The sequence below is a fragment of the Crinia signifera genome, chromosome 5 (assembly GCF_055691185.1).
Source record: "Crinia signifera chromosome 5, ASM5569118v1, whole genome shotgun sequence".
Taxonomy (NCBI): Eukaryota; Metazoa; Chordata; class Amphibia; order Anura; family Myobatrachidae; genus Crinia; species Crinia signifera.
This window is the reverse complement of record NC_139221.1, coordinates 161,803,053-161,817,062: the sequence shown is the minus strand read 5'-3', so window position 1 is coordinate 161,817,062 and position 14,010 is coordinate 161,803,053. Positions and strand designations below refer to the sequence as shown.

General features: G+C 39.4%; 1 protein-coding gene across 10 annotated transcripts in view; it reads right to left on the bottom strand.

Annotated features, from left to right (window-relative positions):
* The window catches only part of IKZF1 (IKAROS family zinc finger 1), a 104,834-nt gene extending 94,209 nt beyond the window's left edge, over positions 1–10,625 (bottom strand). For 4 of the 10 annotated variants that reach the window (XM_083188194.1, XM_083188195.1, XM_083188199.1 and 1 more), the window contains exon 1: positions 10,402–10,622. In XM_083188194.1, coding sequence (XP_083044320.1) covers positions 10,402–10,543 — 142 coding nt within the window. In that variant the 5' untranslated portion in view covers positions 10,544–10,622. Of the gene's footprint in view, positions 1–10,401 lie in introns of all 10 variants that reach the window. The other 6 variants (XM_083188191.1, XM_083188193.1, XM_083188196.1 and 3 more) reach the window with 4 other exon arrangements.
* Positions 10,626–14,010: the final 3,385 nt, after the last annotated feature.

Sequence of the window (14,010 nt, the reverse complement as noted above, 5' to 3'; positions counted from 1 at the left end):
CCCTCCCCTTAAACTTTAGAACAATAACAATTCAGGCCCAAGAGCTAATAGAAAGGCTTAAATAAAATACTTATTGCTCCTGTGGTTCCTATTTGTCTCTTGGCATGCTAAATTCCATGTGAGAGCATCCTACACTCTGAATGTGCAACTGGGTATGATACTGTCAATTAGTGTGGCCAATCCCGGGATCGGGATCGGCGGGATCCCGGGATTTGGCCTAAAAAAGTCCGGGATTTCAATCCCGGGATTGGAGAATCCAATCCCGGGATTTCGGGATTAGACTGCGCATGCGCAGTCTAATGCCGGGCAGCGTCTGAGCAGTAGCTCAGACGCTGCCCGGCTGTTCCCGTAACCTGACCCGGCGTGCGGCCTGCGTAGCGTGACAGTAGAGGTCACGCTGCGCAGGCCACACGTCACCAGTGACCGCCGGCCTGCCTCCGCCTGCCCGCCTCCCGACAGCACGCCGGCCTGACTCCGCCCGCCTCCGCCTGCCAGCCTCGTCTCCGCCGCCCGCCTGCCGTCTTCTATGGAGGTGCACTTGCCGGGAGGCACCGTGCACCTCCAAACCCACTCCCGGCCACCCGCCCGCACCCTAATGTAAGTAGATGTGCGGGTCGGCCGGGGTGGGTACTATGCTAAAAATGTTTTTTTTTTTTGCTGGGGATGCCAATCCCGGGATCCCGGGAATCCCGGGATTGAGCATTTTTCAATCCCGGATCCCGGGATTGAAAAAATGCCCCGGGATTGGCATCCCTACTGTCAATGTCATTTACTGTGGGGCCATATACTGAATGGCTTGAACCTGGTGGCTGAGAAGCACACAGCAGATGCCGCCTGGTCACTATGATTGTACTTAAAACATACCACACAGATGTTCAGGATCCTCTGCCCACTTCTTGGCCGGCAGGCACATATATATATAAGCTGGACCTTTGCCCTGCGATCAGTTCTGAATTAGGCCCTGAAAACATTTTGAACCGGTGTGAAACTGGTGATTTGGTATTTATTTATTTATTTATTAACAGTTTCTTATATAGTGCATACAAATTTCGCAGCGCTTTACAGAGCATAGTTATGAGCAAACACAAAAAAATTACATTACAAGACAGTTTAGGACAAGTACATGGTTAATACGGATAGTTGCATCAGGGGACAGGACACTGAAGCAATTATCAGGGTGGCAGTGGTTTATATATTCTAAGAAAGGCACATGAGAGAGAGCTGCAGTATTTGCAGCTCACAGGCAGCATTCATGTCTGACCATCAGGAAATGCATATTTGCTGGTCTCGATCACGTTTAGGGGGATATTCAATCTCCCGCCGTCATCCCTGATTGGGGAATTGGCAGCAGGGCCCTAATTAATGCTGTCTTCCTCAACAGCATTGAACAAGGATCTTGGCAGAATGTGCCCGACTTCACAAGCAGTTGGGCACGTTCTGCCGAAAACGTCCGGGAATTGATGAGCTCCCGGCCGCAGCTTGCCGATTCCCAGCCGCTTCTCATGGCCACGCCCCATTCTCGGTGCTCGGCAGGTGGGACATTGAATCCCGCCTGCAAACTCTCAGCCGAGTAGACCGAGAACGGGACAGGGTCACAGCTGTTGGGTCAGCTCGACAGTCGTGATCCTACATTTAATACCCACCATAATATTCACATCTATATTAGTGTTTTTTTTATTTAAATTTTTTTAATAAAGCGGGTTATTCAAAGTGGATTGCTGATGTGCGAATTTGTAATCCATTCAATTATCGAAAACATATTTTATGGTTCATAATTTGCATATGGATGTGCAATAGGATAGTGGATAGCATATTTTTGTAATTCACTCACAGATTTGCATAGGGCAGGTTTTCTTTCTGTATGGGTGGTGGCTAACTACCCACAGTCATCTGCAAGTTTTTTTATTGCTCATACTGTACAATATGGTTTTACCACATGTAAAGTCAAATCAGTTCAAATATAGCGGAATCACTTTGACCCTTTAAAATGTAGGTCACATTTTTAATTAAGAGATGTCAGAAACTCTGTTGAATTTGAACATGTATGTAATTTGAAACAATAGGTTTTAGCATCTGTAGACAGGACAACTGCTTGTCATCTATGTAGTAGTCATCCTCAAATGCGGTATTCAGATAATAGACAGACACTGTTTAGATAGACAGTCGATGCGTCAACATCATAAGGTAGAGATGCATTAGTTTGACTTGGTCAAAAAGTCGACAGGTAAAAGGTAGACAGAACTTAAGTTTGACAGTTAGAAAAGGTCAATAGATTCAAAGGGTTGTCATGACAATGGGCAACACATATATGTTGACACAGGTTTTTTAGGTTTTTTTTTTACATATTTTTCATCTTTTGCTTGTTTTACCTTACATGTGGACTACAAACGGGAACAGTAACCTTGCCCAGTGTGTGGCACTAATTGTAGTCACATATTATAAAACTTATGAAATGACTTTCAAAAAACACTGTCCTCTTTTTGTGTTGACCATTCATGTTGACATTTTCTATCTGTCGTCCATTTCTAATGTTTACCTTTTCCATGTAAATTTTTCGACTTTCTACCAAATGCATGCTAACGATATTGGGTCAACCTACTGACTGCCTATGTAATTACTGAAGATTTATTGTATCACATCCCTCAGACGTTAGCATTATGGCCTCTCCCTACTGTATGTGTAAACATTACTTTTCTTGCGTAACAATCATTTTTTTTTTTTGTATTCTTAGGAATATTAAAAATATTTTTAGATGTTTTTAGCATGCAATTGAAAGCAAATAGTACATAAAGTATTCCAAACATGGTGCCTCTGGGTAAGCACAAATGCTAGTGTGTACAAAATGAAAAAAAAAAACGGTACTGCTTTCCTAGCACGGCGCCCACGATTAGCATCGCATTAATCGCAAGCATCGCATGCATCTTATGTGTTTCTGCACCACAAGATGCATGCGATGCTTGCGACTACAGTGATTTTTTCATCGTACCCATTTTTATCGCATGCATCGCATCAGTCATACTGTAAACATACATACAATGTATGGGATGGACGCGATTTACGCAATTTCATACATTTGGCGCTCACAGGCCCATCACTAATAGGTCAAATTACCCTTTTTCTGCATAGTGACATCTCTGATTGGTTTATTAACCATTATTCTGCATAGTAACATATGTTTACATAACACTAAACATTTTTTCACTGTAATTCCCCGAAGCGTGACGAGCGCAGCGAGCCCCGCCAGGGGAGACGGTACGCGTCCTCCGACCTTTTCATATCCCCACTATCCACGTCGGCGTGGAGTTGAGAATAGAAAGTGTGGCGAGCGCAGCGAGCCACCGAGCCCGAAGCGTGGCGAGCGCAGTGAGCCCCGCGAGGGGACGCGGATACCTGTGAAGCTCGCGAGGGGACGCGGATACCTGTGAAGGTATCCGCGTCCGCTCGCCACGCTTCGGGCTCGGTGCGCGCTGCACTCGCCACACTTTCTATTCTCAACTCCACACCGACGTGGATAGTGGGGGTATGAAAAGGTCGGAGGATGCGTACCGCTGCGCTCGCCACGCTTCGGGTTCACGTTTATAGTGGGGGTTTGGCGTGGGGCTGCATCGACCATCGTAAGCAACCATTTGGGTGCTTAACAGCACCCGGGGGTTGGCGTGGGGCTGCATTTAACATCGTAAGCAGCCATTTGGGTGCTTAAAAGCACCCTTTAGGGTGATTAGACAATTTATACGGGGGCATACATACACCATAGTATATCGCACCCATCGCATTCATTGTACATCTACAACTACATACAATCCATACAAGTGACTCGATGAGTGTGATGCATGCGATTTAAATGCATACATCGCAGTCATCGCATCGCACGCATCGTAGCTAACTGTAGTACTGTTTTTCATACGATACCTGTGATTTAAAAACCAAAATCGCAGGCATCGCACAGATTGTATGCCATATAAAAAGGTACAGGATTACTGCGATGGGCGCCGTGCTAGGAAAGCAGTACCAAAAAAACTTGCTGAGATAAGTTAACATTTTTGAAAAAAAAAAAAAAAAAAAGGTACTTGTTTCCTAGAATGAAGCCCAGATTTTCTACGTACGCAAACGTAGAGAAATCGCATCGCATGGGCTATTTTAGTTCCGTGCGATGCAATGAGATTTTTTAAATGTAATTTATTCACTGCTCTGTGTGCCCCAGGGGATCGCATTGCACCTCCCGCAAAATCACATGCGATTTTATAGGGTGTGCGATGCCATTGCATTAGCTATACAATGATATGATTGTATGACATAGAATGATGTTTTACGCACCTCCCTACTATCTATGCCACCCCGAAGCGAGGCGAGTGCAGCGAGCCCCGCAAGGGTCGGCAGAACGCGTCCTCCGACGTTTTCATACCCCCACTATCCACGTTGGCACGGAGTTGATTATATATAGTGTGGCGAGCACAGCGAGCCGCTGAGCCCGAAGCGCGGCGAGCGCAGCGAGCCCTACGAGGGGACGCGGATAACTTTACATGTATTCCGTGTCCCCAAGTGGGGCTGGCTGCGCTCGCCACGCTTCGGGCTCGGTGGCTCGCTGCGCTCGCCACACTGTGTGAAGTCAACTCAACGCCAACGTGGATAGTGGGGGTAACAAAAAGTCATAGGACACGTACCGCTGCGCACGCCACGCTTCGGGGTAGTGTGGATAGTGGGGGGGGGTTGCGTAAAACCTCTTTTTATGACATACAATCAAATTATTGTATACCTAATATTACATGAAAAAATCGCACGGCATCGCACGGCACTAAAATGGCCCATGCGATGCAATTTCCCTATGCAGAATACCCCACTAAGCAAATAGCTTAGTGGGCGCCGTTCTAGGAAACAAGTACCCAAATAAAGACCAAGGGGACAAGAAAGATGCAATAATTATTATTTTTATGAGATCCAGCATAAATGAGCTGTTTGCATTGCTTTTTTTAACTGCTGCTACTAAGCATAAATTTTGACGTAAATAACAATAGAGCGTTAACACACTATCACACTACCAGTGAAGAACAATATACAGTTTGGCCCTATAGACAACATGTGTGCCAAAACCATACATTGATATATTATTTTTTTTTGCATTACTGATCTATGTGGATTAATGAAATGCCAATACATAATAATATCACAGAATTGTGTTTCTATAGCATTAACATAGTAGTCTTATGCTACAATCATAGTTATATTATAAATATATATATATATATATATATATATATATATATATATATATATATATATATTTCAGGGGTCCAGATCAATGCATAATCCAAACTGAGGGCACTCACCAATCTGGTTTCAGAAAAGTTTTTAATACATCACCATCATATTCAATTGTCGACATATCGAACCAACAGGTTGACCACTGGTATAAAATCTCAAGATACTATAAGCTTTTATCATGTGGTTTAATGATTTCAACACATTATAGGTTAGATTAAGGCAGGGTTAGCCAACTCCAGTCCTCGAGAGCTACCAACAGTTAACGTTTTCCATGTTTCCTCACAGAATAAAAAGTGAAGTATTTAGCTCCACCTGTGGATCTTTTTAAATGTGTTAGTCAGTAATGAGTGCACCTTTGTTACCTGCGAGGTGAGCTGGAAAACGTGAACTGTTGGTAGCTCTCGAGGACTGGAGTTGGCTACCCCTGGATTAAGGCAATGGATACAGCATATTTTGATGTACAGTAGTAAATGCATCCCTTTCACATAATCATAAATGTTAAAGTATTAATCATGACCATTAAGAAACATCAGCATATTATTCATAAGCATACATTTTATATGGTTAACTTTTATTTAAATAAATAAAAAACAATTTACATAACATTTAAATTGCACGAGTTTAACTTCTTTATTACATATTTCCTAACTAGATTGTTGCAAGTTTTGCAACACATTCCGCCTGTTAGGATGACATATTCAGTAGAAGTGCCCCAACATTTTCATTGGGAAGCTCTTAACTGCTTGAAAACTATAACTCCTAAGTGGGTTATGTACGAGCATACATTTTTGCAGCGCAGTAAAAGTAAACTGACAGTAATTTAAAATATATAATGTTTATGAATGAGCAAACATTTTCATAAAAGTTATATATTTTAAATTACTGTCAGTTTACTTTTACTGACAAGCAGACAACAGATGCAACATAAAAAAGAGATCGAAAAAGTTATAATATGGGACAGCAAGGACAAAAGTGACTTAAATTCCACATAAGCGTCTACAAATAAAACAGGGCACATATTCTGTAGATGCTGTTCAAGTTGACTATATATATTGCGTATATGTTGACAATGTGAATACTGTACATCCTATGATGTATATACTGTACTTCTTTATGTAGTAATATATACATGTTGGTATACATTGCTCTAATACTAATCAGAAATCAAAGAGATTTTACAAACTCAGTAATCACATAGAGATTAGTTAAACATATCTTTAATTGTATTGCTATTTATTTACATTGCACCAAAGTTTATTTTGCATGTTTGCTATCTGTCCTGATTTTTTTGCTCCTTTTTGTAAAAACTTCTGTAGTTATAAAGCCTGTGTTTGTTTTTGTTAATCTTAGTGTTGTGCTGTGTCTGTGGCATCTTAAGTAAAGTTGTCTGTAATGTTTGTTATGCTGTGTCTGAAAGTACATACACGTATGAATATGTATAGCATACATTTTACGGGGACAGTCGCCAATTTTAAAGATTTGCCGCTGAAAATGCTTAACATATACATAATACAATTTGGCTGTACAAATTAAGAATTATTGTAAGTAGTAAGTAAGTTTTATTTATATAGTGTGCTTTCTCCAACAGGACTCAAGGTGCTTGATCAGAGTGTTTAACCCTTTAAGGGCAAAGTGAATTTGTCAAAATAGATGTGAAAATTGTCAAGCAAACATTTGTATTCATTATAATATCTTTTAATATTGACCTTATATAGGTTATATAATTTTTTTTACACAACTTTATTTAATTGAATTTATATAGCAAATGTGAGCGACGCTGGTAATTGGCACATCTCTTACAGAGATGTTGATGCTCAAAGGGTTCAGTTCAAAAGGAATGTTAGAATTATATTCAAGAATAATTGTGATTGAGATTGTAAAGGTCTTCAGTCCACCAGAACCATATCCCGCATGCAAGCTTTGGTGAAGTGTACTTCAACAATTTAAAACTTTTATAATATCTGAAACACAAGCAAATTTGGGTCTATTTTACTAGTATTTAGATGGCTATTTGTAATGCTAATTAATGGCCCCTTACCTAAACTTGATGCATTTATATTGTTGCCTTATTTGTATATATTTGTGATTATTTACTTTACAATAAAGACAATTTTCCAAGTGTTCTACCACTATAGAATCACTATGATTTATACTGTAGCAGTAAAAACAAACAAACAAAAAAAAATAAAAATAAAATTAATCCTAGAACACATCTAATTTATACTCTGGTATATTCCAGTTAGGGGAATATTTATCAAAGCTTATAGAGAGTTAAAATTGTTAGCGATAAATTACTATCCAATATGCTTCTGCCTTTACAGGCTGTGTTTGAAAAATAACAGTTATGAGCCAATTGTTTGTGGCTTTATCTCTAACGATTTTATATCTCACCAAACTTTGTAAATACCCCATAAAAGTTTTAACCTTCTTTTTTAAGATACATTTATACAAATGTCTTTTTTGACAATGTCCCTTAGCAGATCTACCAAATATTACATCAGTCTGCATTACAATGAACAGAAGACATACAGTGTATTTCTAATGTCACTATATGTGTTTGGAGAGACATACTCCAACATGTGTATTCTCAGGGTACTTTGTTATTATAATTAAATTCATTCCACTTTCTTATCTATACAGTGTTCTTTCCCAACTTCCGTAAACCACCCAGCTCATTGTGTTCCCTATTTCTCCATTTGAAACAACACTCCTTTGCATATTTCTTCCTTAGTTTGCCTGGAGTGTGCAGACATAATTACTATGGATATATATTACAATATATCTATTAACATCGATGTCAATTGTAAACTTTTAACATGTGATAGCCTCATAACACTTTTTTTTGCAATAAAGCGAAAAACACTTCATTGACATACTGCTACCACTTTTTTCAAAGTTTGTCCATACTGTACATTTTTGCATTGTAATTTGCATTTAATCTTTTTTATAATATGGCTTTTTTAAATAATGATGATAGATAATACTGTAGATAGATGGATAGATATAGATTTTTGCTTGCACATAATTTTTATACTATATTACATCTAGAATATAGTTGTAAATAACATTAAACATGTAATATTGCTTATAATTTTGCTACATGTACAAAGACTTACATACAAATTTTCCAATAACATGAATTCTCTTTTTTCTTATACTTTTCTGTATAATGGACCCTACCAATAAACTAAATTTAACAAGACAATGATCCCATTTTTTATAAAAAGCAAATGGCAAACTTAATTTCAAGACTACATTAGCAACAGCAAATAACAACAACTCGATATTACTCCATTAAATGGAGCTATATTAATGGAAACCATTTACACAGCTACTTAAAAAAAAAAGAGCTAAGTAAACAAAATGTATAGTTTGTATTAACATCATGGTGACAAAATATGGGCAACACTTTTGCTTTTTACTGTTCCTAAATATTTACATGTATTAGATGTAAGGTCATCCAATGACGTTTTTATTTAGCCTAAAATTTAATTCCTATCTGGTCAATTTGCATATCAACCTGATTGACAAATAAGACAAATTCAACTACGAAGATGCAAAAAGTTAAATTGCCATATATTCATCATACATGGTGTAATACATATTAAATACACTGTGGTGTAAACCAACATACTGTAAGTTTTGTGTATTATTGTATGAAGTAATCAAGGATAAATTCCACGGTTATAGGCATAAGTGGCTTGATTTGGTCGTGTTTGCCATTATATAATTAACATTTATTGGCCTAATGAATCATAAAACATTAAATACATATTGTGCCAATCAATATATAAGGTACTAGTAAGCCCGCAAGAAAGCAAAAGCTTACAAAGCTAGTCTGCTTCCTTCTCTGTTTGTGCATGTGTGAGAAAGAGATGTAATCTCACTCTCTGCCAGCAGATGGCTGCGTTTCGGAGACTCACGGACACTAGACACATATATAGATGGTCATTCATCCACCATAGATTTTTCATATGCAGAATTAGATGCCTGAATGTTTATGATTAGTGTGATTTCTGTATGCCCAGAATCCAGAAATATATTGAAATATGAATTTTAAAAAAAAACAGTTGAATCAAAACCATTCAAAACTATCTATCTATCTATCTATCTATCTATCTATCTATCTATCTATCTATCTATCTATCTATTCATAATCTGCAATAAATCCTAATGTACACCACTACACTGATAAGAGGGTGGTAACTGTTCTCATGCAACCTGTTGAATGGTAGCAAGTTTGTGTTTGTGCTAAACTTACAATCCACTCAATAGCAATGTTATGCATGTGAATATAATTCTGCATGTGAAAATGCTTTCCTGTTGCAACTAGATGCAGGAATTAATCGTTATAATCAGGATGAAAGGAAACTTTGTCAAACCTTTTAACATAAATAACTGACAGTGAGTGTTAAATTGTGTATGTAAGCAAGACAATGTGAACAATTGGAATGTTGTCATGATTAATATGTAATATAACAACTGTACAGTGCAGAAAGTCAAATATAGTATGTACACCTCCATATCTACACAGTGTATACGATTATATATAGTGTATTATAATATATATATATATATATATATATATATATATATATATATATATATATATATATATATATATATATACTTTGAAAGTTATAGACAAGAAAAAGCACCTGTAGCTGCTATATCATTTACAGTACATATGGAAGAAATAACTGTCTTTGTCATACTATGTAATATGTATATTTAAGATAAGCCCAAAGTACTTGGATAGTTGCTAGGTTGTGCCATGTAATAGCTGTCTCCTTTGTAAATATTGATATTAGACTTTTGTAACTGTAAAAGTAAATAATGTACATGTGGAATCTTGCATTGAGTTTATGTACGGTATATTTCATTGGAATATGTCATGTGGTAAAAGACGTATACTTAAAGTGCAATAGCTTTAGTTAGTATATAGGCAAATATTAACACTGGCTGCATATTTTGTTTTTATTATCTTTTTGCTACTTAATATTAAACACTGAACAATGTGCATTAAATTGGGTACAGAGTATAGAGTGCAAAGCATTGGTGAGTGCAACCCCATTGCAGGCTAGTAACACAGAGACGGCAGTAGAGAGAACCCATGTGCAGTAGGCATGCATGACTATTTACCTGCTCTCCCGTGGGCTGGCTGTAGACAGCTCTCCCAGTCCCCTGTAGCTGCTCCATGTGCTGCTGTGAGCGGCGCCGCAGGATGAAGCTCAGGTCTCAGTCCCACCCCTCTCCACTCCACTTCCTCATTCCAGTGCAACATGACAGCAGCAGCAGCAGCAGTAGCCCGGAGCCTGGCATATCCTGCACTACTACCCTGCTGTCTGCTGCTGCCATTTATTAGGAGGCTTGCCTGCATGTACCATGGGGACAGGAGAGGCAGAGTAATGAGTGATGATGTGCCTGCCTGTCACAGGGAAACACACCCTCCTCCTTTTCTATCACTGGACATAAGAAGAGACATGCTGTAGTCCACACCAGCTTTCCCTTTCAGCACTTTGCTATGGACAGCTTCATTGCCCTTTATTGCTGATTTCATGTGGTTCAAACAAGATTTCTAGGAGCCTGGACTGTGTTAATATGGGAACTAATAACTCTTCATACATTATATATGGTGCCTGACTACATTACTGAAATATCTTAACATTACTATTATAATTGTGTATTGTTTACCAAAGAAAACTTAAGGCTATATGACTATAGATGATAAATAAAGGAACTCATACACAGTAGCACAGCAGTTTGCATAGTGTAAATTGTATGATTTCTGCCCATATGCAGATTGCTGTGATTCTACCACTTATCATTCATATTCCTATTGTTTATATAGAATCAACATGTTATCCAGTGCAGAGAACATTCTGCCACTCACATCAGTCCCTGCATTACAGTCTAAGTAGGGGAATGCATTGCGCGTGAAGACATCCACCTGGATCACCACAGCAACCGCCGCACTTTACAAAACTCTCATAGGCTAGCGAACAGTTATGGGCAAATTTGTGATAAGGGTGGGCAAAGAGGGCGACATGCAGTGCCATTGCCACCTTTTAAATGCTGCAGCAATGGCAATTTGTACTCTTCGCCCATAATTGAATTTCTTTGTAAATTCTGGAGCACACAGACACACGCCAGGGGGAGTTTTTGAGACAACAGAATTAGCATACCACTATGAATTGGAGCTTAGGAGAAAATAATAAACCCTGGAGAATCCCATGCTAATTCCACATCAGGGCTTTGGTCAGGAATTGAACTTATAGCCTCGGGTCTATGACACAACTAAAACATATTGAGGTGCCACTATGCTGTTCATATATGTTTGTTGCGGTATAGGATTGATTAAGTCATATTAACATAATTTGAATCCAGCAAGGGGATAATTGATTGATGTGGTAATTAGGGGTGTGCGAGTGGTCACACAAAGTGCAGGCACCTGTACGTGTAGAATGGCACCCTGCAGCCAGTAGCGCACCTGCAAAGCCGCATGGAGCATACAAGGGACAGGCTACGCTGCAGCCTGTGGCGCTGTACTTCTTAGAGCAGGCATTCCCAACCACGGTCCTCAAGGCACACCAACAGTGCAGGTTTTAGTGATATCCAGGCTTCAGCACAGATGGTTTAATCCAAATCCCTCAGATACTAATTAAGTCACCTGTGCTGAAGCCTGGATATCTACATAACCTGCACTGTTGGTGTGCCTTGAGGACCGTGGTTGGGAATGCCTGTCCTAGAGTCACTAGCCCCAATCCCTGTGCATAACATCACAACATTACGGGTATGGGGGTTAGCGATGTCACAGGGTGTATTGATGTCATGTTATGGTGCTGTTAACATTCATCCCATTTTTAATTTCCATAGCGCATGTGCTGGGGAACAGGTGCCTACACAGCAATCTGCATAAAACAGTGTTGTTTTTTTCCACTAAAAGGTTTTAAGTTTTATTGATGCCTAATCTTGACTTTGTTTGTATCAACTAAAATAAATGTCTATATGATGCACAGTATGCCTGCTGTAATCTGGCTGACTGGCATGCATTATGCCTGCTGTAATCTGCCTGACTGGCACGCATTATGCCTGCTGTAATCTGGCTGACTGGCACGCATTGTAAGATAGTTGCTGCTTTGCTTATGGTTGCAGTTGTGCCCAAGCATTTTCAGGGAAGGAGTGTGACATCAGCTCTGGCCCTGATCAGCCTGGAGGAGTAGGTCCTGGGTTATACACAGACTGGAAAAATCATTTGATGGTTATTGAGTTGCGAATGGATTTGCAATATTAAATTTTTGCAAGCCATTCGTTGATTTGTACAGGGCGGGACTTCACTCTGGCAGGACGTTGGCTATCTGATCGCCGGGTTCTGCATATTAGCAGAGAAGCAATAAGGTCCCCATAGTTTCAATCTGGGTTAGACCTTGGATTTACCCTGTTTCCACTGCGGTGCTGATTCACAGTTTTTTCCTGTGTCATCACCATTCACACTGTACACAAGTGCAGTGTCTTTATGGCTGACATAATTTCCAAGCACCGTGAAATCCGTCAATCAGGACGCCTGATGCACCTATATCACACTGGGGAAAAGTCCAGCATTCTGGAAGCTGATAGTCTGCCCTCAGTTTCTGTCTCTGTGCACTCAATGGATGCAGTGCACATGTACATGGCATTAATTTACCTTTACCCTGGCACCGCTGCTGTTTGCTTAGCAGGGCAGATAGCAGAGAAGACTGTGTTCCTGACCCCCAATAGCCCATAGGCCGCTGCATTGAGGTATGGACTCTCCCATTACTGTAAACGTGTCCTGGGTCAGATGACCCAGGTTACCAGTTTACACTGCCATAGATCCTGCCTGTGCCCAACACTGATCAGTTTTTGGGTTGGATTCCCAGGTCGGGTTGGGTGCCATTTCCTATGAGGCCCGATCCAGGTTGACTCTGCCCTGGAGTGTAAAATGGGTATGATTAACATATGAAAAGCAAATTTCACGAGTTCACAGCTACCTTGTACCACTCCTCTTTTCTCCCAGGTCTGTTCATTACTACTTATAAACTCAATCTGATTCCATATGCTTAAATCCTATTATGCTGTGTGGACATTCTGTTTGCAAAGAGGATTTCTGTTTCACACAGATACAGTAAGGGGAAGAATGAATAAGAATTCTGAAAGATCCCTTCCTTCTTAAATACAGTAGCTTCATCCAAAATTAAGCAAAAGCTACACTGTAGTCACTGACCCTTGAGCAACACAACATCTAATGAAGTTACTCCAGACAGGATATTGCAACATTTCTAAGGTTTCCTTCTTCCCCACTGATTTCACCATTCCTACATATCCACTCTTCCTACATTGCAGAAACACTGTTTATTAAACTTTTAATTGCAGTCATAGCTCTGTCAGTGCATGTGCTTCATCCCCCAGCTATTGGAACTCCAGAGAATGCCAGCGTCACTCACATTTGTTATATAAATTCAAAAAAAAAAAAGTTGTTTGAAAAATAGATTATATTTCCTATATACGGTGAACAATACAGGTCATTATGATTAATGTAAATGCTTGCTTGGCAGTTTTCACAACTATTTTGACAAATTCATTAGGCACTCGAAGGGTTAAACAAAATTGTTAGCTGTTGGTCTTTGATTCAATAATTATAATTATTATTGCTATTTTTTTCATGTTTACTAACAGACACTGGAATAAAAGGCATATATAGTTTTGGCTATTTGAGTGCCAAAAAAGAAATAT